Source organism: Microcaecilia unicolor, chromosome 2, assembly GCF_901765095.1.
Source record: "Microcaecilia unicolor chromosome 2, aMicUni1.1, whole genome shotgun sequence".
Lineage (NCBI taxonomy): Eukaryota > Metazoa > Chordata > Amphibia > Gymnophiona > Siphonopidae > Microcaecilia > Microcaecilia unicolor.
The window spans coordinates 556,624,134-556,648,560 of NC_044032.1; the positions used below are offsets into that span (position 1 = coordinate 556,624,134).

The 24,427-nt window shown below is 48.7% G+C and overlaps 1 protein-coding gene across 1 annotated transcript in view; it reads left to right on the forward strand.

The window, feature by feature from the left end:
• The first annotated feature begins 2,705 nt into the window (after positions 1 to 2,705).
• The window catches only part of SRD5A3 (steroid 5 alpha-reductase 3), a 59,042-nt gene continuing 37,320 nt past the window's right edge, over positions 2,706 to 24,427 (forward strand). The window contains exon 1 of the mRNA XM_030191396.1: positions 2,706 to 3,364. Within this exon, the coding sequence (XP_030047256.1) occupies positions 3,171 to 3,364 (194 nt within the window). The 5' untranslated portion in view covers positions 2,706 to 3,170. The remainder of the gene's footprint in view (positions 3,365 to 24,427) is intronic.

Consider the following 24,427-nt stretch of genomic DNA (forward strand, 5'->3'; position numbering starts at 1 on the left):
AAGGAAGGACCTAGCGAAGCTGGAGGAATAGACTGATATTTGGCAACTAAGATTTGATCCCAAAAAATGCAGGGTCATGCACTTGGGTCGCAAGAATCTGAGAGAACGGTACAGTATCGGGGGTGAAGTGTTTCAGTGTACAAAGGAAAAGCGGGACTTGGGGTGATTGGAAGCTTTAAGGTCATCAGACACAAACAGGTAGAAAAAGTGACGGTCAAAGCCAGTAGGATGCTTGGGTACATAAAAAGAGGGATGACCAGCAGGAAAAAGGAGGTGATAGTGCCATTGAATAAGTCAGTTCTGGAGACTGAACCTACGAAAAGATATAAACAGGATGGAGTCGGTCCATAGGGCAGCTACAAAATTAGTAAGAGGTCTTGAACACAAAAGAATATAGGGACAGGCTTATGAACCTCAACATGTATACGCTGGAAGAGAGGAGGGAAAGAGGAGACATGATAGAGACGTTTAAATATCTCAAAGGCATGTACAGGAAGTGAGCCTTTTTCAACTGAAGGAGAGCTCTGGAACGAGGGGGCATACGATGAAGTTAAGAGGGAATAGGCTTGGGAGTAATCTAAGAAAGTATTTCACGGAAAGTGTGGTGGAGGTGTGGAACGGCCTCCCGGTGGAGGTTGTGGAGACGAGAACTGTGTCAGAATTTAAAAAGGTATGGGATAAGCATGTGGGATCGCTTAGGAAAAGGAAATGTTAGGGGTTACAGAGGATGGGCAGACTGGATGGGCATTATGGCCTTTATCTGCCGTCATGTTTCTATGTTAGACATGGAGAAAACTACTAAAAAATAAAGGTCTTTTTTTTTTTTTAAAGAAAAACAAAGCGGGGTTGAAAAAGCCACCAAAAGGCACTCAAAAAAGTCAGAAAAATGCTCTAACCGGGCGTGTTAGGAGACACCACAAAAAGCAGCTGCTCCTCACATGGAAAAAGCAAAACTAATGCAGAAGGGCAGGAAGGCGCACCTTAAAGGTCTAGTTTTTTCTATGGCATATTTGCCAGACCAGGCGATGCAGATTAGCGTCTAACCACTTGTGAGAATAAGCAAGCCTGCTTGTCCTCGGAGAATAGGTAGCACATATCAAAAACAAATCAGAGAAAATATTTTTTCACTCACCATACGATTAGGAATTTGTTGCCAGACGATACGGTAAAAACGGTGTAGCTAAGTTTAAAAAGGGTTGGACAAGTTCCTGAAGTCCCTAAACTAATATTAACAAACTAGATTTGGGAAAAGCTGATGCTTATCCCTAGGGAAGCAGCATAGAAAATATCTACTTTTTGGGATCATGCCAGGTATTTGTCACCTAGATTGACCACTTCCCGCATTAGGAACTAGAGATAGTCGGGTACCCCTGAGATTAAGCAAAGATTAGCTAACTCCGTCCCTCTCTCTACTCCCACGGACTCCTCTGTAACTCTGCAAACTCACCCTAATGCCTGCTCAGAGCTATCGGTAGGTTTTAGCCATTAGGGCAGGGGTTTTTTGTATCCCATTTCTCTGAGCATTGGAGGGAATTGCTAATGGCCTCATTTAGATCACAGTTTAATACTAATGAGCTCATTTGCATAGAATCTTTGGTCACTGCTTCCCTGAACAGAGAACGCAGCGCCAAAAGTTTTTGTGTGTTAGGTGCACAATAACATGCATGCTAAACTGGCCAAAACCACTCTAAATAAAACATTGCAATCCCAGTTAGGTTTAAGCATGGGAGCCTGGGGTTGATAGACCTTTGATCTGACAGAGTGCAGACTACTACTACTTATCATTTCTATAGCGCTACTAGACGTACGCAACGCTGTACACTTGAACATGAAGAGACCGTCCCTGCTCGACAGAGCTTACAATCTAATTAGGACAGACAAATAAGAGATAAGGGAATATTAAAGTGAGGATGATACCCTTTCACCTCTCCTTTATTCGATTCAAGTGTGAGTCCTTCATGACTCAGGAAGGTGGGAAGGCAGTCATGTATGCGCTGTGTGGGCCTACCAAAGGCTTTGACATTCTTAAGTGCTTACTACTGAAAAGCCAATAAGGGGGGGGGGGGAGAATTTATTTTATGTATTTAGTTTTACATTTGTATCCCACTTTAATCAAAGCTGGTAACAACATGCATAATTTAAAATCTTCGTCTCTACAAAAAACAAACAAACAAACCTTTACAAAGCAGTGAGTCTTGAGTATTAGCACAAAGTCTTAAGTGGCCTAGATGCTTTTCTCACAATAAGGAGTTTCAGCATAATATGCAATTGCCATGCCGACAGAAAGCATAACTGTTTTCCAGTACATGGGTACGTTACGTTTGCATAAACACGTTAGTGAATCAAATCAATAACAGAACCTTAAACATGATTCTATGCATCACTGGTATCCACCAGGTATCACGTAGGCGGCTACTGTTATTTTAGCACAGAAGCCATTTTATGCAATAAGACCTTGTGTTAAAAAATAACCCAAATACCCTCCCCACCCTAAATGTAAATAAATAAATAAAAATCCCAAGTGGCTTCCAAAAAAATGGAAATATTCTAACTTTTAAAAAAATTCTCTGGGCACCTGCTCATATACAAAATCCTCACACACACAAAAAATAAAAAGCTCTTGTTGTATGCAGGGACTACGTCTCACGTGCAAGTGTATAGTGGAACCTACATCTATTCAACTCCCAAAGTTGGTGCTGGAAGCGGTAGGTTCCTCTTTTGGATCTCGAGATATTGACTGCGGAACCCAGCTGTGCCATCAGAAAGGCTTTCTCCTCGCCCCAGATAAACCGAACCGGCCGATCAAATCTAGATACTGTTTCGACTGCACGCAAAGAGATTTGTATTTCCAGTTTTTGCCACCGATTCGGAACTATAGATCTTAGCCGCAAAACAGCACTGTCTGGATCGACCAGCAGGATCGGTTTACTTGCGGCGCGGGGGGTAACTGTACGCGGAAACGCAGTTACTCTTAACAGTTCCTCCCGGCCCCTCCTTCCATAAAGCTGATGTCTGTCACACAAAACTCCTGCAACGAAAAGGCTACTGAGAACCCAAAGAGCCTAAAGTGACAGAGCCCCTTTCCGATAAGAAGTTGCCTGCCCCCTCCCTACAGGAAGGTCTCGGCCGGCAGCCAGGGGCGTCTTGTGGCCTGTTGCTGCTTCCCCGCCATGCTATCGGTGGCAGCTGGGCTCTGGCTGCTGCTGGCCGGGGCCTTCTTGGCCGCGCTGCTTGTGCATCTAGGTTCCGTCCTGCCCGGCGGCCTCTTCCAGGAGCTCATTCGCTACGGCAAGACTCAGAGCGGCGTCGTGCGGCCGTGGGGACGGTTGCCGGCCGCTCACAGGGCCTACCATTTCCCCAAGAGGTAAGGACGTGGCGCGCTCCGGCCGTTTCTTTTATGCGGTTATTCGCTCTCTATTGGAGAAATGAGCGATTTAAAGAATTATTACCGATATCATGGCTCGTTCATGGAAGTGCAACCCGATTTTGCAGACGGAGGTGGTGGGGTAAAGGCCGGGGCTGCCTGGGCGGGAACAGCCGACACTAGGTGGCAGTTGGAGACCAGAGGAAGAGCAACACAACACGCACGCTCAGCTAACTTACTTCCAAATGCATATGAACGCCAACACTTTTCATTATTTTACAGGACTGGTCCTGAGAAGCATCCTTTATTTTAGTCATGATAAGACAAAGAGAAGCAAGATGAGCAATTAAAAACATACCTTTTACTTTTTTTAGTCTTAATATTCTTATTGATTTTGCAATAAAGAGAGAACATTAAACAATTGTACTACAATATGATATTTAAATTGAGTTAAAATAAAAACACACCTTAAAGTATGTAAGCAGTATACTTTTACTTTTTTAAAGTGGACTTAGACTCTTGCCAGTGCCTTTGTGGAACAGATTAAGACAGTGTAGTAGTAGTAGTGTTTCCTGTAGTGCCACGGGCCGTCCGATGGTCTTCTCAGCCTCACCTTATGTCATGTGTTGTCAACTGGCTGGCAGGTTTTCAGCTAACTTGGCTGTTTTTCTTGCCAGGCTGGCTGCTATAAATATTGGGTAGTAGGAGTCTCTGCTGTTATTTAGGCTTGAATACCACATAAGACCTCCCATAAAATAAAAGATAAAGAGTAGTTACTTACCTGTAACAGGTGTTCTCCGAAGACAGCAGGCTGCATATTCTCACAAGTGGGTGACGCCACGTCGGCCCCGGAGGATTTTAAAGCAAAATCTCTTTACGGTGTTCCGTCGCGCGAGCGATCGTACTGCGCATGTGCGCACACCTATACCCGCTCGCCGAGCGGACACGCCCCTCAGTTATATCCAAAAGATGGAGGAGACAACTCCAAAAGGGGAAGGTGGGAGGGTTTGTGAGAATATGCAGCCTGCTGTCTTCGGAGAACACCTGTTACAGGTAAGTAACTACTCTTTCTCCAAAGACAAGCAGGCTGATATTCTCACAAGTGGGGTATCCCAAGCTTTCAGGCTTACACAACAAACAGTGGTCAATAGAGTCTCGCAACGGCGAGGCCAGAATAAAAATTGACCTGAAAAGAAGAAACATCTAAATGAGTGTAGCCTGGAACAGAACAAACATGGGCTTAGGAGGGTTGGAGTTGGATTCTAAACCCCAAAGAAGTTCTGCAGCCCCGACTGCCCAAAACCGACTGACGCGTCGGCTATTCTGCTGAAGGCAGTAGTGAGATGTGAATGTGTGGACTGATGACCACGCCGCAGCTTTGCAGATCCCTTCAATAGTGACTGATTTTAGATTAGTCACCGATTCAGCCATGGCTCTAATTTTGTGAGCCGTGACATGGCCCTCTAGAGTCAGTCCAGCTTGGACAAAAATGAAGGAGATGCAATCTGCCAGTTAAGAAGAAATGATGCGGTTTCCGACAGCAACTGGCATTAAAAGAAATAAACAACTGGGCGGACCTTGCGAGGGAGCTCGTCTGCTCCACGCAAAAAGTGCGCAGCTTGCTTTCGCCAGGGCTTGTAAGATGAGGGAGAAAGCATGTTGGCAAGACAATTGACTGGATCAGATGGTACTCTGATACCAGCGCCCGTAAGAACCTTGGCTGCATGCGAAGAACTACTCTGTTAAGATGAGAAGTAAGGTAAGGAGCTTGAGCTACTAGAGTCTGAAGCTCACCGACCTTTCGAGTTGAAGGAACAGCCACCAAGGAAAATGACCTTCCAGGTCCAATACTTCAGATGACAGGAATCCAGTGGCCCGAATTGAGCTTGCAGCAGCTGGATGAAAACTACATTGAGACCCCAAGATACTGAATAAGGAGTGATAGGGGCTCTGACCGAAGCATAAGAGCCAACTGTAAAAATTATTGGGGGTGCTAAGCCCAACAGAAATAATCCCCCTTAGACACATACAAGGAATTCTCTCAATACTGTGGGAGAAGTAAACGTCATGAAGTGGACAGCTAAAGGCTGACCTTTTACACGTTGATGATAAGCTCTTATTGCACGAAGATGAATACTGACCGAGTTGGTCTTGAGACCAGATTCAGACAGGTGTAGAAAGAACTCAAGCAAGGTCTGTATAAGACTAGAGGCAAGATCTAGGGCCTCGCTGTCACACCAGACGGCAAACCTCTTCCATGAAAAGAATAACACCTCTTTGTGAAATCTTTTTCTGGAAGCAGGCAAGAGTCGGGAGACACTCTTCTGGAAAAGTCAACGAAACCTACACTCTCAACATCCAGACCGTGTGAGCCATAGATTGGAGGTTGGGATGTAGAAGTGCCCCCTCGTTCTGCGTAATGAGAGCTGGAAAACATTCCAACTCCAGAAGAAGAGGGAATCGTATCTGACGTAGCTAGAAAGGAGCAATGAGAATCATGGCTCCACAATCTTGCTTGAGAATCAGCAAGTCTTTTCCACCAGATGTATGGTAGGATACGCATACAGAAAACTTGTCCCCCAAAGAAGGAGAAAGGCATCCGATGGTAGTCTGCCGTGAACCTGCAGCCTGGAACAGAACTGAGGGACTTTGTGATTGAACTAAGTTGCTCAGCCTGTCGGCCAGACTGCTGTTTACGCCAATTAGATAAATGGCTTGGAGAAAACAAGCCGCGTTGGCGAGCCCACCGCTACATCTGCATGGCATCTTGACTCAGAGGACAAGATCCAGTACTCCTTTGTTATCGAGTACATCACAACCCGATTGTGTGGTTGATTAAAATAATTAGGTTGGATAGCCAGGAGGGATGCAACCTTCGTCAGCAGCTTTTGACTGAGTAAGGTGGACTGGACACCTCAGAATCAAAATGGAGAGAATTAACCACCTCTGAGGGGAATTCCGAAGACTGGCGAACAGTTGGGTTACATCCTCTAGATGTGCAAAAGTGTCAAGGGAGTGACGTGAACTGTGGAAGCCATGTGTCTAGAAGTCTCAATATTACTGTGCTGTAATCTGTTGAGACGGGCAATCAACGTGTTAAGGGAACACTTGCACTCCCAGTCCATGAAGATACGCTGCAACAACAGCTAGGCACTAGGAAAAACATACTCTGGACGCAAAGTGAGTAGAAGTATCTTGTAAGCCCAGAGAGCATAACCATTCGTTTTCCTGAAGTATGGGAAGAAGGATGCCCAGGGAAATCATCCTGAACGAAATCTGTTGAGGCCCCTTATGTCTATGATGGGACGGAACCCACAAGGAAGGACCTGGGATAGAAACTCAATCCTTCTTACCCTTGTGGAACAGGCTCGACTGCATTGGTACTAAGAAAGGCAGAGTGTTCCTCTGCAAGTACTCACTGTTGATGGAAGCTAAAGGATTAAACTTCCAATGAACAATGTGGAGGGTTTGATTCCAGATTGAGAATGTATCCTAACCGGACTATTTGAAAAAACCCCCCGGTTGGAGGATATAGAAGTCACCTGTGGTGGAGAATATTTGAACTTCCCCCCGACAGGCAGATTGGCCGGTACGGACATTTGTTGTTTTTTTTTTTTTTTTTTTTTTATATAGTGGCTATGCTGAATTGGAGCCACTCCAAAACCCCTCTCTGGTTCCTGCGGAATAGCTGCAGGAGCCTGATTAGGTGCACGCCGCTGACTAGAACGAGCGTGCTGATCTCTTTAAAGAAGTTCCGAGATGAGGAAGTGTATGCACAGCATATCAACAATTTTCTGCTGAGTCTCCTCCTCCAGGTGAGAGGCACACAGTCATGAGAGTCTGCGCATCACCATACCTAGAGCAGAAATCTAGGTGTTACAATACAAGTGATGAAAACGCCATTGGACAGGAACTTGCGACACTTGGAAAAAAGATGTAGCCTACTCCGGTGGGAATGTTCATAAAGATCTGGCAGGACTTGGTCTTGGACGCGATCATGCCAGCCTGGTACGCCATTCTCCAAAGGAGGCTAAGGATGTATGCTCTGGCCTCGGGGGCGCCGAAGCAAGTTCTTAGAACTGCTATCAGTTCTGAGTTGAAGATGGTAGTCCAGGACCTCGAGCATCTGGCATTGGGCTGATTGACAATCTCCATTGTAATGTGTCAAGACAAATAGAGGATCTAGAGGATTCTCAGCAGAGAAAACCCCATGACCTTCATGTTCATCAGATGAACCATCATTGAACTGAGCCAACTACTCAAACAGAGCAGCTCAGATGCAAACATTGACCAGTATAGAGCAACTGTCATACATACAATTCTACAGAACAGCTATGGAAAAATATGTTCTCCTGTAGCAAAATGGCTGTTCTTAACATGCATTTCTGGGCCTGGAAGCCAAGGTATGGAGGCGCGGTAAGTTCTACGAGCGAACACCCATACCAGAGGCAGCATCGGTGAAGGAGACCAGTTGAAAAGCTAGATGCCGCGGGAGGCGGTAGCATCCATGGCATCCAATGGTACCCATGGTCTCGAAGCCAAGGACAACATCTGGCAATGCAAGGGAATCGAAACCAGACTGCCAGATGACTTCCATAACAGAGATGTGACCGATGGTACTGATAGTACTCATGGCACCGACGGTGCCGATGATACACATGGACCGATGACCCCCGGTACCAATGGAACCCATGGTACTTGGTACCGATGATAGTCATGATATCTGGTATCGATGGTACCCATGATACCCTAGTACCGAAGGGACCCTTGACATGTGGTACCGATGGTACCCATGATATTCGGCACCAACAGCACCGACGGTACCTATGGTACACATGGTATCGACGGTGCTCAAGACACCTGGTACCAATGGCACCCATGGTACCGATGGTACCTGGTTATGATATTTTGTATCGACGGTACTCATGTACCGACGGTATCCATGATACCTATCCATGGTACCGACGATACCCGATACCGATGGTACTCGTGATACTCGGTACCGATGGGCGATGATACCTGTGATCGATGGTGCCCATGATATCTGATGCCGATGGTGATACCTGGTGCCGACGGTGCCCATGCACCGAAGACACTCGGCACCGATGGTACCCATGGTACCGATGATACCCGGTGCCGACGGAATCCATGGTACCGATGGTACCGGTACCGACGGGACCCATGGCACCGACCATGGTACCAATGTTCCCGGTACCGATACTCCTCGGTACCGACGCACCGGTGACATTCGGCACCGACGGCACCCATGGTACCGATGATACTCGGTACCGACGGCACCCATGGTACCGATGATACTCGGTACCGACGGTACCCATGACACCCGGTACCGATGATACTCGGCACCGACGGTACCCATGACACCCGGTACCGATGATACTCGGTACCGACGGTACCCATGACACCCGGTACCGATGATACTCGGTACCGACGGTACTGCGGGGTATCGACGTCCAATGCCAGGATACCTCCATAATAGAGGGAGCAACGCTCTCGCACCGACTGATGTCTGAAGCCCGAATACCTCCATAACAGAGGGAGCAAAGCTCTGGGCACCGATGGTACCGACACCCGCTGATGCGCCCGAATGACCTGCCAAGCAGGAGGCGCCGAGGCAGGTGGAGACCTACTCGATGCATAACTATACCCAGCGTGCATCGGTCTCTGTCGGACTCCAGAAACTCCTTTGGGCATCCCTGACAAGTAGCATAAGTCTCGTCTTTGAGACACTACTTGCGCTTCACAGGGAGATGATCCGGTCCTTTGGGCATCCCTGTCAGAGTAGAATACGTCTCGGTACTTTGAGACACTACTTGCGCTTCACAGGGAGATGATCCGGTCCTTTGGGCATCCCTGGCAGAGTAGAATACGTCTCGGTACTTTGAGACACTACTTGCGCTTCACAGGGAGATGATCCGGCCCAAGACACTTCCGCCGATGCGTCCGAATGACCTGCAGAGCAGGAGACGCCGAGACGGGTGGAGACTCACTTCAAAGGTTACACCACTGATATTGTGTCACCAGGCTGCCCATTCAGTGGCTAACCAGGGATGCACCTGCTTAGGTTCCTGGTTTTTCCTGTGACATACACCTTCACCACTTGTGAGGCTCAAAGACAGTAGTGTGCTGAAGCAGGCTCTCACAGCTCTCGAGAGCAATTTGTTTAAGTTTTAATAAATGGATCAAAAAATGTGGGCTTGTTTTATTTGCTGGCTAGCCCACAGATAACAATATACCAGCACTTTTGAAGAAAAAGAGAAGCTTATATGCTTCGTTGAGGCACAGCCCCTTGTGACTCTGGCAATTACTTAAATTTTTTCTTGCCTCAGGTACAAAAAATACCTGTATATATAAGCCACAATGAGCCTGCCATAAAAAGTACAAATGAAAAAATAAAAAAAGAGATTTACTCCGAAGACCTGAAGAAAACACGAAGCCCTAACGAACTCCGTGTCTCCTCAGACGCGGAAAAAGAAAAACTGAGGGGCGTGTCCGCTCGGCGAGCGGGAATAGGTGTGCGCACATGCGCAGTACGATCGCTCGCGCGACGGAACGCCGTAAAGAGATTTTGAGATTTTGCTTTAAAATCCTCCGGGGCCGACGTGGCGTCACCCACTTGTGAGAATATCAGCCTGCTTGTCTTTGGAGAACTTATTTTACTGTGAAATACATATACAGTCTTTCTTTTATAAGTAAAACAAGTAACCTGCCAAGAGGGCCCACTTTTTGAGAGGGAGACCTTTAGTGCACATCCCTAGCCCCACCCCAGCTGCATCCCCTGACACTGTTAATCTTCTTATCTTCCATCTATGACCATAGACTTGTTTACCTAACCCCAAGCAAGCCTATTAGGAAGTTACCTGGAAGAGTGCCTTCTTTTCTTTCTGGCCCCTTCCTTTGGAATGGGCTGCTGGTTTTTTTTTTTTTTTTTTTAATTTATTCAATTATTCAGATTATTACAAGAAGCATCTTGTTTAGGAAGTATCTTCTAATACATATACATAAATCTTTCTCAGAAAAACATAATCAAGAAAAGTAAAATAATTCACTCATCATAAGAAATTGACACGCAAGTCCATAAATTAGGAATCCAAAATGTAGGAAGAATACTGGGAATAAACAACAGAAAAAGAAAATATAACTGGATATCGCACTACATTAAGTGGGGTTGCCTAATTTCTTTATCGCTTATCCAAATTTGCTGAGGCTATAAGTGCAGATACATGAGCAGGTTCCATAAATACATATTTTTCCCCCCAAGCCTTATTATGCACTTGCAAGGGTATCTTAAAAAAAAGGTGCCCCCCAAGTGCAAAACTTCAGGCTTTAGGAGTAAGAATTGTTTCCTCCGCTGTCTAGTCTCCTTAGAGACATCCGGAAACAGGAGAATTTTAAACCCTAGAAAAGGCTTTTCTTTATTACGGAAAAACATGCGGAATATCCAATTCTTATCCGGCAATAATGCCATAGTCGCCACCAAAGTGGCGGCTGAGGCAAGTTCAGAGTCAGTAATTTCAAGCAAAAGAGAAATGTCTATCGGTTTTTCTGGTATCCGATTCAGGTCTTTCCCAGGAATATAATAGACCAAGATAAAGGGTGGAAAATTCTGTTCAGGAATGTCCAAGATCTCACGCATATAGCGTTTTAGCATTTCCTGAGGGGTTACATTTTGTACTCTGGGAAAGTTGACAAATCTTAAATTATGACTTTTAGTATAGTTATCAAACACTTCAGTCTTCATCCTAAGACTGGTCAAATCTTTTATCATCGAAGATTGCATTACTTCAAAGTTCGAAATTTTTTGATCAACATTTTCCAAATTTGCCTTCCAGGACTTTAAACTCCTCTTCTTTTTTTTTTTTGAAAATCAGTCTCCAAAGATTTTAATCTTGGTAACGTCTCATTATTTTGCTTAAGAAAAATTTGTCCCAAGTTAGACACCAAATCCCATAGAGTATCTAAATGTCAATTCCTTTGGTTTTTCTATTAACGCTTTAGGAATTTCAAAGCTTATGGAAGTCTGTTCAAGAATCCGACTGTTCCTCCCCTCACTCCACGGCGTCACATTGGGCAGACTGCCCTCCGTTCCCTTCTCCGATGTTAGCTGTGCTTCCGATCGACGCTCTACAGGGCCCTCTGTACCTTCCGGGGTGGACCCTGTCAATCCGAGGAGGAAAGAACTCGCGCCAATCGGCTGAGGAGGTGGTGAACGCGTAGCAGGGCTTAGTGTGACATCGAGGCCAAGGGAAGCCAAAGTCTCCAGTTCAACGGCGTTCCCAGCTGGCAGCATCCTGCTTACAAGAGGCAAGACCCGGCGGTCTAAAGAATCGGTCGATAGGACCAGGCAATGGAGGGGGTAGCGGGGAAGCTCTAGCCGCTACTCTCCCTCGACGTTTAGGCATTATTTCTCAAAGGTAAGATCCCGACCCTGCAGCGTCTTAGTGGAGTGCGGCCATCTTGGATCCCCGGAATGGGCTTCTTCTGAGGTCTGAACCATCTGTACAAAAACATAAAGTCCATCTTAGGACCCACTTTACCAAAACAATTCTTGTGAGAGATGACTCTCAGGCTTGTTTTCAAAAGAGAAGGGTGCCCATCTTTCAACACAAATCGGGAGATGGGCATCCTTCTCCCAGGGTTGCCCAAATCGGCATAATTGAAAGCCGATTTTGGACGTCCTCAACTGCTTTCCGTCGCGGGGACGTGTCGGAAGTGTAGCAAAGACAGGACTGGGGCATGCCTAACACATGGGCGTCCTCGACCAATAATGGAAAAAAGAAGGGCGTCCCTGACGAGCACTTGGGCGACTTTACTTGGTCCTTTTTTGTTACGACCAAGCCTCAAAAAGATGCCCGAACTGACCAGATGACCCCTGGAGGGAATCGGGGATGATCTCCCTCCTCTTACTCCCCCAGTGGTCACTAACCCCCTCCCACCCTCAAAAAAAATTTTTTTTTAATATTTTTTGGCAGCCTCTATGCCAGCCTCAAATATCATACCCAGCTCCATCACAGCAGTATGCAGGTCCCTGGAGCAGTTTTAGTGGGTGCAGTGCACTTTAGGCAGGCGGACCCAGGCCAATCCCCCTCTACCTGTTACACTTGTGGTGGTAAGTGCACTATCGCTTTAAATCTTTGAGATAGTGCCCCAGCCATGCTTGCGCTGGTGCCTTCCCACCCGACGTGTGAGCGCAGGACCCACAGTCTATTGTTTTCCATGGAGCAGAGAGGTTGACTTTTTAATCTCTCCTCAGCTCAGACATTTTGGTGCCTTCCCTTTTTCGGCACATTTTTTCTTCATATTCTTTTTTTCATTTATTAAGTTACTAAATGTATATATTTTTTTTACAATTTATTTTCAGTTTTCAGCCTTGTGGAGCATTTGAGCCCTTCTCTTGCCAGGGAAGCATAGACTATTTTCAGGTATGTGACTACTCAAGCTCCCAAGGCCATAGAACCTTTTGACCTAGTGTCAGCCATTCTTTCCTCTATGTCAATGAGGGTGCCAAGAGGTACTACATTAATATCAGCATCCACATCGAGCATGGCAGGGAATTTGTTACTTGACATGGAACCTACATTGGCATTGACGTTGGGTGCACCAATGCAACATTGAGAAGGTCTGATGTTGGACTTGATACCACATACCCATAAGGACTCTACGTCCTCATCATCAGTATTGCGCACATTGAAGTACCTGCAGCTTAAAAAACCTAAGAAGCATCGCCATTGTTCTCCCTCCAGGTACTCTGTCCATACCTCCCCTGCATCAACATCCTCGATGCACGGGGAATCGTCCATTCCGCAGTGTCCAATCTCCTCTCCAGCTCATTTCTCATCGAGAGCCTTCAAGGTCTTCAAGATCTCCTATACTGCACAGGCTATTACTGAGGCTGCATCCACATTGCTTTCTGAACCAGTACCGACATCTACTCTTCACAAGGAAATTCAGGCAATGCTCAAGGAGGAACTTTTAGGGCTACTGCATTCGCAGTCTATACAGACAGGGTGCTTGCGCCAGCCTTAGCCTAGCCCTTTGATGCATCGAAGAGACAATCATGGGAAAGGTCCCTTATGCTAGCTCGGTGTTAATCATCTTGTGCGGCACGAACCTGACCACATGCATCGACATCACCAGAGGAATTTTCTCCAACTTTGGAAACTCACCTGCCTCGACACCCCTTGACGCAGAGCTGATGCTCTGGTTGTCACTCTCTTCCATGTACTATGCATAATCACTACTTTGAAGAGTCAGACTTGTCTCTCTCCTGGGACTCTCAACCGAGGAGTCCTATGGCATTCCATCTTATTCTTTTCCAGCACCTGAAAGATGTAGATCATCTCCAGAGAGAATATCTTTTCCTGGCTTTGTCCGAGAGATGTTTCACTACTTCCCATGATACAACTCAGTGACTGGCTTTGCTCTCTAGATCTCAAGAAGGCATGCACCAACCTACCTGTTCTCCCTGAATACAGAAAATTTCTCCGCTTTCGCTGTGTAATTCTACGCTATCAATACAAGTTCTTACCATTTGGCTTGGTCTTCACAAAGTGTCTGATAGCAGTAGCCGCAACACTTCACAAGTAGGGCATACATGTCTTCCCCAACCTAGACAACTGGCTAATCGAAGCAGCCTCCCAACAGTCAGTGAATGCCTCCATTCGGTCCACCATAAGGCTCCTAGAACGCCTCGGATTTGTGATCCGTTACCTCAAATCACATCTTCAGGCAATTCTACTACTACTACTTATCATTTCTAAAGCGCTACTAGACGTACGCAGCGCTGTACACTTGAACATGAAGAGACAGTCCCTTCTCGACAGCTTACAATCTAATTAGGACAGACAGAACAAACAGGCCTTAGCGTTCATAGGTGCTCTCCTCAACACTCAATGATGAGCCTTCGTTCCTCAACCGAGGGCAGACAACATACTACATCTCACCACTCAGATTTACAACTCCACCCAAGTATCTTCGGGTCGCATTCTGTGCCTACTCCTGTCACATGGCTTCAACAGTTCATGTAATGCCATTGGCTTGTCTTCATTTCCGATTTCCTCAGTGGACGCTCTCCTCTTGGTGATCCCAAGCCACAGGATTACTATCAGCTTGTATTCAAATCACTCCACAGCTATTCCACTCTCTACAGTGGCGGATGGTGTCCCAGAATCTCACCCTGGGTCTTCCATTGCAGCCCCTTCCATATCACAAAAGTCTTCACCACAGATGTCTCCATGATAGGTTGGGGAGCACATCTTGACGGTCTCCACACACAGGGTTCTTGGTCCCCATGAGAGAAACATATCAACCTCCTGGAATTGCGTATCCTTGGTCAGGTAATACTCATTCGCATGGACAACCAGATAGCAATGTATTACTGGAACAGGTTCCTACCACCTCTGTCGACAAACAATCCAGATATGGACTTGGTCAGCTTCTCTAACATCTCTATAATATACCTAACCATAAAGCAAAATGCTGTAGTAAACTAACTGAGCAGTGTACTTCAACATCACGAATGGCCTCTCAGCACAGTTCATCAAATATTCCAACAGTGGGGGACCCAGCGATAGACTTGTTTGCTTCTCCTCAGAACAAGCTTTCTCGCTTTTGTTCCAGAATATATGTTTCCAAACATACAGCCCTAGATGCCTTCTTGCTCCATTGGGGAACAGACCTTCTATATGCTTTTCCCCCACTGCCTCTCATAGGTAAAACTCTTCTCAAACTGCATTGAGACCAGGAGAAACATGATTCTAATAGCTCCCTACTGGCCATGTCAAATCTTGTTCCCTCTTCTAGAGTTATCCAGGGAACCATAGAAGTTTAAATCCTTTTCCAACCCTAATAACACAGAATGGGGGATGCAGGGTAGTCCATCCTTCATCCAAACCCTTGCTTTCTAGCCCTGATGGCTTGGTTCCTGACGACACAGATTTATGTTCCCATGGCTGGTGCTAGGGTATCTGGCGACCCCCCTTATAACCTATCAGTTGGTGCCCCTTACCCATCTAGCATCTCCTCTCTTTCCTTACTCCTCTCAACTTCTCCTCTCCCCCTTTCTAGCACCTTCTCTCTCCCCTCCCCTCAGTGAGAGCAACCAGATATTTTTTTTATTTTTATTTTTGTTACATTTGTACCCCGCGCTTTCCCACTCATGGCAGGCTCAATGCGGCTTACATGGGGCAATGGAGGGTTAAGTGACTTGCCCAGAGTCACAAGGAGTTGCCTGTGCCTGAAGTGGGAATTGAACTCAGTTCCTCAGTTCCCCAGGACCAAAGTCCACCACCCTAACCACTAGGCCACTCCTCTACTCCACTCCATACTTAAACTATAAACCTTTTAAATGTATCCACTATGATACGCTAATAAATGTCAGAATCACATTAGGTTTATCCTTGCATTGGGAACTTGCATGCCTCCCTAACCTGCCCCGAGTGCTTTTTTTTGTAGGAAAAAAGGTACTGGTACTCATTATGGGTAACCTTAGGAGCAGAATCACTATCAGGCTTATTTTCAAAAGAGAAGGAAGCCCATCTTTCAACACAAATTGGGAGATGGGTGTCCTCCCAGGGTCGCCCAAATCGGCATAATCGAAAGCTGATTTTGGGCATCCTCAACTGCTTTCCGTCGCAGGGATGACCAAAGTTCACGGGGGCGTGTCAGAAGCGTAGCGAAGGAGGGAGTGGGGCGTGCCTAACACATGGGCGTCCCTGACCGATAATGGAAAAAAGAAGGGCATCCCTGATGAACACTTGGACGACTTTACTTGGTCCTTTTTTTACTTACAACCAAGCCACAAAAATGTGCCTTAAATGACCAGATGACCTCCCCTTACTCCCCCAGTGGTCACCAACCCCCTCCCATCCTCAAAAAAATTTTTAAAAATATTTTTTCCAGCCTCTATGCCAGCCTCAGATGTCATACCCAGCTCCATGACAGCAGTATGCAGGTCCCTGGAGCAGTTTTAGTGGGTGCAGTGCACTTCAGGCAGGCGGATCCAGGCCCACCCCCCTACCTGTTACACTACTTGTGGTAAATGTGAGCCCTGCAAAACCCACCAGAAACCCACTGTCCCCACATGAAGGTGACCCCCTTCACCCGTAAGGGCTATGGTAGTGGTGTACAGTTGTGGGGAGTGGGTTTGGGGGGTGTTTGGGGAGGTTCAGCACACAAGGGAGCTATGCACCTGGGAGCAATTTCTGAAGTCCACTGCAGTGCCCCCTAGGGTGCCCGGTTGGTGTCCTGGCATGTCAGGGGGACCAGTACATTACGAATGCTGGCTCTTCCCACGACCAAAGGGCTTGGATTTGGTTGTTTCTGAGATGGGCATCCTCGGTTTCCATTATCGGCGAAAATTGGGGACAACCATCTTTAAGGACGACCATCTCTAAGGTCGACCTAAATTTCATGATTTGGGCGTCCCCGACCGTATTATCGAAACGAAAGATAGACGCCCATCTTGTTTCGATAATGCGGGTTTCCCCGCCCCTTCGCCAGGACGTCCTCAGGAAAACTTCGGCACCCCTTTCGATTATGCCCCTCTATGGCTTAGTCCCTACAGTAGCCATACCCACAATAGCCACACCCCTTTTACCAGCCATGGCGCATATAAACAGGCATCATTGAAAATATTACACCAGTATAGGAGAAGAAAAGTAACTTGTGATTTTTTTTTGTTATAAATAATTTCTGTAAGCTGTTACAACTCCAGTATACCCAAAATGACACAAACCAAATTAGCACACAGACCATGAATATTAGGGAAACAGTCTTGCCAAATCTGAAGCACAATATGTTAGCAAAATCTCAGAACCACAAATAGATCCCTATTCAAATATTTGGCCTTGCAGTCACACATGCAGAACAGAGATAGCTCCTCTTCAAATTCCTAAAAAAAATAACCTGAAATCCTAAGAAGCTAGACTCTGCATGCAGCACAATACCAGAAAGAAACACATTTCCTCCTATACAGTGCAAAATAAGACAGCAGATGTAAATTCTCAAATTGGACATATTCCAAACACTAAAATGAAAATAAAATGATTTTTTTCTACCTTTGTTGTCTGGTGACTTTGTTTTTCTGATCATGTTGGTCCCAGTCTCTGATTCTACTGCTCTCTATCTGTTGTCTTAACTCCATTTCCAGGGCTTCCTTTCCATTATTTCTTAACTTTCCTCCTTCATTTCTTGCCTTACATCCATAAGTAAAAGCTGGGTTTTCCACGGTCTTGACTGGAGGAGGTATAGGGTGGATCCAGCTTTTGACTATTTTCTCTATCCATGTGCAGTTTTTCTCCTCTCTTCCCTTTCCCTCCCTTCCATCCATATGCATCTCCTTCCTCTCTCTTCCCTCCCCTCCTTCTATGTTCAGCATTTCTCCTCTCCATCCATCTCGCTTCCCTTCCCTCTGTCCATGTCCAGCATTTCTTCCCTTCCCTCTCCTCCATCCATGTCCAACAATTCTCCTCTCTTCGCTGCTCTCCCATCCATGATTCTCCTTTGCTCCCTATCCTCCCCTCCCATCCATGATTCTCCTTTGCCCCCATCCTCTCCTCCCATCTATGTCCAGCAATTAGTTCCAGCCTTAGCCCCCTTCCCTTCTGCTGCTAGTTCCAGTTCCAACCCCAGCCTCCCCACCCGCCCACGCTCAGCTCCCATGACAGCCCCCTTTTTGTTCCTGCGTTTAAATCTGCCGTACCTCAAAGTCACAGTGGCAGTGAAAGAAGCAGTCTCGCCTTGAGCCTTCCCTACCCTCTGAGTGTCCCGCCCTCATGGAAATAGGAAGTTACATCACAGGAAGGCGGGACACAGAGGGAAGGGAAGGCTCGGCTCAAAGTGACCCGCCTTCTTTCACTGCTACTGGCGCTTTGACTTTGAGGTGAAAGATGTAAACACAGGGCGGCAGGAACAAAAAGGGGGCTGTCGCTGAAGCTGAGGGTGGGCAGGTGGGGACTGGGGGCTGCAGCCGGAACTGTGAGCCACCGGAGGTGTTAAGCATGGCTTGTGGAGCCCTCCAGAGGTCATCGCCCCCTGCCATGCTTACCGGGTTGCGCCGGCCCTGTATGTTCCTCACACATTCCTGACAGTCTGTAGGATACTCCTAGGTTCTAGGAAACTTTCTACAATAAAATGTTATTGTTTAAAGTGGAAAACAGCTCTCTGTCTACCCTTATGGAGTACCTCCTTCATCTTTCGAATTCTGGCCTCAAAACTAAGTCAGAGTACATTTGAGTGCCATCAGTGCTTTTCATTCTAAAGTTGATAATAAGTCAGTTTCAGTTCATCCCATAATAATTAGACTCATGAAAGGGTTGTTTCATACCAAACCTCCTATCAAACCACCTCTAGGGGTGTGGAATCTCAGTGTCATCGTAATAGCTGTCATGAAACCTTCATTTAAACCACTTTGTTCCTGTTCTCTGAAGTTTGTCATATATAAAAGTAGTGTTCTTAATAGCTCTTTCTTATGCCAGCAGAGTCAGCAAGAGTCAGCAAGCTTCAAGCCCATGTGACAGACCCACCATGACAGGGTTGTCCTCCGAGCCCACCCCAAATTCCTTCCTGACATGGTATCGGAATTTCATTTCAATCAGTCCATTGTACTTCCTGTCTTCCCTATAGCACTGGAGAAGCAGGACTGCATACCTCAGACCAAGGCTACTGAGACGGGGGGACGGGGGCAAAATTCCCCGGACTCGGCGCTGGGGTCTCTCTCTCTCTCTCTCTGATGGGACCCTGGTGATTGCGTCCCAACAGGGGCAGGAGAGAGAAAACTCCAGCGCCAGGCCACCCTTGGAGGCAGGGGAGGAGCAGACACAGCAGAGCTTCGGGCCAGGGCCTCTGGTTTGGCTGGCAGAGGTCCCCCAGGCCCTGCCATCGGAAGAGGTCTTCCTCCAGCGCTGCTCTTCACTCTGCATTGCCTGCCAAGTGGCTGCTTTTTCCCTTCAGGTTGCATATGCTCGGCTTTGAAACCAAGCATGTGCGACATGAGAGAAAAGGCAGGGGCAGGGCAGGAAATGTGGCAGAGTGAAGAGCAGTGTTGGAGGAAGACTACTTCTGCTGGTGGGGCCTCAAGATCATGCTGGTGGGGCCTCAAGATCCCCGCCAGCCAAGGTATTTGGAGTTGCGGCGGGGGGGGGAGGGTTAGCAGCGACGATCCTGGGGGGTGCGGCAGCCCTGCCCTGGGCTCGGCCTCAGACTGCAAGCATGCTCTAGCATACTGTATAGAATATATAAAACCTCATAGGAAGTCCTCCCAGCTTTTTGTGTCCGACCCTAACAGACTGGGGATTCCCATTACCAAACATACCAGTCTCAACTTGGCTGACTGGGCTGACCCTTCATGGCTGGGTCACTGCTCACAATGTCAGAGCCATGGCAGCTTCAGTAGCCCATTCCATATCATCATGCTGATCAATCCATAGACTGGTGGGTTGTGTCCATCTACCAGCAGGTGGAGATAGAGAGCAAACTTTGCCTCCCTATATGTGGTCATGTGCTGCCGGAAACTCCTCAGTATGTTCTCTATCTCAGCAGGTGGTGGTCACACACAGCAGCAGCTCTGGCTAGGCCTCCAAGCCTAATTTTTAGGTTTTGTTGAGTGCCTGGGGTTGAGGGCTCTTCTTGAGCAAGTGCAAACCTGGTGGCGCCAGGTCCCTCCTTTTCTCCCCCCTCCCGCTGGCTCCGTTTAAATAATAAATAAAAAAATTTTGAACGTCCTTAAAGGCGTTTATTTCGACGTTTATTTAAACGTTTATTGCAGCTACTCACTGGGACACCAGGTCGTTACAGCTCGGAGCGGACAGCAGGTAATTTTTACCTTTTATAGCGGGCAGGGGGTTCCCCGATTGGTCTCCACGTGGCCTATGGCGTCGGAGGGCGAGGGCGCAAAGAGTCGCTCCCCGGATCGCGTGTGCGCTTCTAGAGGGGATGCGGGGGTCTTAAAGTCTGATTCGCCCTTGTTGGGTGACAGTTTCGTGACCGATGAGTGTCCCGGTCCTTCCTCCGGTGTGGCGGGTTTTCCCGCCATAAACGCCCATCCCCCGCGGCTCGCCTCCGCCATATTGGCCGGCCACGCGGCTCGGACGGCTTCTTCTTGGGCCACCCATGAACGCCCTTAATTTGGGCGACGGCACAAAAGCGGCTAAAGTTAAGCGCCGTTCTTCCCGCGCGGCTCCTTCGCGGAGTGTCGCGCCGGACGCCATCTTGGATGCGCAGCATGTCTCTCCCCCGCTCTTGCGAGCGCCGGTTGAGGGTGCGTCTAGGGCTGTAGCCCAGGCTGCGGAAGTGCACAGTATGCGGGGTTTCTCCCCCGAGTTTGTTTTGCTGCTGCATCAGGCCTTCCTTATGCAAAACGCTGCCCCTGCTCCCTCATCTGGTAAGAGGTTGAGGCCCCCGGAGGTAAACGCCCTCGGGTTGATTCCCAGGCCTTGGAGGACTTTGTCTCCTCCGATGTAGATGAGGGCAGCGTATCTGAGTTCTCCCAACGGTCCTTTGCGGATTCCTTGGAGGAGACGGATCCCCGCTCGGATGGAGCGGATGACCCCTCTGCAGCGCGGCTCTTTAGCTCAGAAGATTTGCCCAACCTGTTAATGCAGGCCATGGGCATTTTGAAGATTTCCTCTCCAGAGGACGTCTCTCCCTCAGCCCCTGTTGGCTCTGCCATTATGCTGGGGACGAAGCGCCTGCATAGAACCTTCCACGTGCATGATGCCATGCACACCTTAATTTCGGCTCAGTGGGATGTCCCGGAAGCGAGCCTTAAAGTGGTTAGGGCTATGTCCCGCCTCTATCCTTTGCCTGAAAGTGAACGTGAGGCCTATCTGTGGCCTACCGTGGTTTCTTTAATCACTGCGGTGACTAAGAAAACGGCGTTGCCGGTGGAAGGTGGCACGGCCCTATAGGACGCCCAAGACAGAAGATTGGAGGCGGCCTTAAGGTCGTCCTTTGAGGCGACTGCTTTAAGTTTGCAGGCCTCAGTTTGCGGTTCCTATGTGGCCAGGGCGTGCCTGACTATGGTGCAGCGGGCTTCCCCCTCGGATCATTCCTTGAGGGCTGATTGGCCAGCCCTGGAATCGGGCTTAGCCTATTTGGCAGACTTGCTGTATGATGTCTTGAGGGCCTCAGCTAAAGGCATGGCTCAGACAATCTCTGCGCGGCGGTGGCTTTGGCTGGAGCATAGGTCTGCTGATCACGCCTCTAAATCCCGCCTGGCTAGATTGCCTTTTAAAGGCAAGCTGCTCTTTGTGGTCGAGCTGGACACAATCGTGACCGATCTCGGCACGTCTAAGGGCAAGAGGTTACCAGAGGTCAGGGCTCGGGCTAGTGCTCGCCCCGGTACCTCCAGAGGACGGTTTCAGGAAGCCCGTCGGTACTGCCCGGGCAGGTTGGGCTCCTCTGCCCCCTCTTCCTTCAAGAGGAACTTCTCCCCCAAGCAGCATTCCTTTCGCAGAGACCGCCGTCCCGGAGGTGCTCCCTCCGGTCCTCCCCTAGGGTTTCGTACCCAATGACGGGGCCTTGGTCCATGCCCCAGTGCAGATTGGAGGACGGCTGTCCTCGTTTCTGGGCGAGTGGATCACAATAACTTCAGACGCTTGGGTGCTGGAAGTCATCAGAGACGGCTACAAGCTAGAGTTCTGCCGACCCTTAAGAGACGGGTTTGTACTCTCTCCCTGCAAGTCTCCGGTCAAAGCTGTGGCAGTGCAGCAGACCTTGGACAATCTGATCCGCCTGGGTGCGGTCGTTCCGGTGCCAGAAAATCAGCTTGGCAAGGGACGTTACTCCATTTACTTTGTGGTACCAAAGAAAGGAGGTTCTGTATGGCCTATCCTCGACCTCAAAGGGGTCAATCAGGCACTTTCGCATGGAGACCCTCCGCTCTGTTATAGCGGCAGTGAAGGCAGGAGAGTTCCTGGCATCCTTGGACATCAAGGAAGCGTACTTGCATCTGGCCTCCTCATCAACGCTTTCTGCATTTTGCAGTACTGGGCCGACACTTCCAGTTCAGAGCCCTCCCGTTCGGGTTGGCTACTGCTCCGCGGACCTTCTCCAAAGTAATGGTGGTCATCGCGGCCTTCCTGAGGAAGGAAGGAGTACAAGTCCATCCTTATCTGGACGACTGGTTGATCCGAGCCCCCTCTTATGCAGAGTGCGGCAAAGCTGTGAACCGGGTGGTTGCTCTTTTGAGCTCCCTGGGGTGGATCATCAACTGGGAGTAAAGCCAGCTGCGCCCGACTCAGTCCCTGGAGTATCTGGGAGTTCGATTCGACACCCAAGTGGGCAGAGTGTTCCTGCCAGACAATCGGATTGTCAAGCTTCAGGCTCAGATGGACCAGTTCCTAGTAGCCTCTCCTCTTCGGGCTTGGGACTATGTGCAGCTGTTGGGCTCTATGACGGCCACGATGGAAGTAGTGCCCTGGGCCAGGGCTCATATGAGACCACTACAACACACTCTGCTGCAGCGCTGGACTCCGATGTCGGAGGATTATGCTGTGCGCCTTCCCTTGGACCCAGCAGTGCGCAAGGCGCTGAGCTGGTGGACGCAGACAGACAAGTTGTCTGCAGGAATGCCTCTGGTGACCCCGGAGTGGATTGTCGTCACGACGGACGCCTCTTTGTCGGGCTGGGGAGCCCACTGCTTGGGAAGGACAGCGCAGGGGCTCTGGTCTCCTGCAGAGGTAAAGTGGTCTATCAACCTCCTGGAACTCAGAGCCATTCGGTTGGCGCTTTTGGAGTTCATCCCGGTACTGGCGTTGAAGCCTGTACGGGTCCTGTCGGACAATGCCACGGCTGTGGCCTATGTCAACTGCCAGGGAGGTACCAAGAGCGCCCCTCTAGCCAAGGAGGCCATGAATCTATGCCAGTGGGCGGAAGCGAACCTGGAACAGCTGTCAGCGGCCCACATTACCGGAGTCATGAATGTCAAGGCGGACTTTCTCAGTCGCCATACCTTGGAGCCCGGAGAGTGGCAGCTATCTGCTCAGGCGTTCTTGGACATCACGAAGCGCTGGGGCCAGCCGAGCCTAGATCTGATGGCGTCATCGGCCAATTGCCAAGTGCCACGCTTTTTCAGCAGAGGACGGGACCCTCGATCCCTGGGAGTAGATGCTCTTCTCCAACAGTGGCCGACACAAGAGCTTCTCTATGTGTTCCCGCCCTGGCCCATGTTGGGCAGGGTGCTAGACCAGGGTGGCAAAGCATCCGGGCCGGATAATCCTGGTGGGTCCGGATTGGCCCAGACGTCCCTGGTATGCGGACTTGATCAGGCTCTCAGTGGACGAACCTCTGCGACTGCCAGTGGAGCAGGGCCTGTTACATCAGGGTCCCGTGGTGATGGAGGATCCATCCCCCTTTGGTCTTACGGCCTGGCTATTGAGCGGCAGAGTCTGAGGAAGAAGGGCTTCTCAGACAAGGTCATCGCCACTCTGCTGAGAGCGAGGAAGCGCTCTACTTCTACTGCTTACGCCAGGGTTTGGCGTACCTTTGCAGCGTGGTGTGAAGCAGGTTCACTTTCTCCATTTACTGCTCCAATTTCTTCAGTGCTGGCGTTCCTGCAAGAAGGTCTGGAGAAAGGCCTGTCGCTCAGTTCCCTGAAAGTCCAGGTAGCGGCCCTGGCTTGCTTCAGGGGCCGCCTGAAGGGTGCTTCCCTGGCTTTGCAGCCAGATGTGGTGCGTTTCCTCAAGGGAGTTAATCACCTGCGCCCTCCTCTGCACTCAGTGGTGCCTGCGTGGAATCTCAACCTGGTGCTAAGAGCCTTACAAAGCCGCCTTTTGAACCCTTGTCGAGGGCATCTCTGAAAGACCTGACGTTGAAAGCAGTCTTTTTGGTGGCTATCACTTCAGCCAGAAGAGTTTCCGAGCTCCAGGCACTCTCTTGTCGAGAGCTTTTTCTGCAGTTCACTGAGGCAGGAGTGACTATTCGCACAGTGCCTTCCTTCCTACCCAAGATTGTTTCTCGCTTCCATGTGAGTCAGCAGCTCTGTCTCCCTTTTTTTCGTAGGGAGGACTACCCAGAAGAGTATTCTGCTCTCAAATATCTGGATGT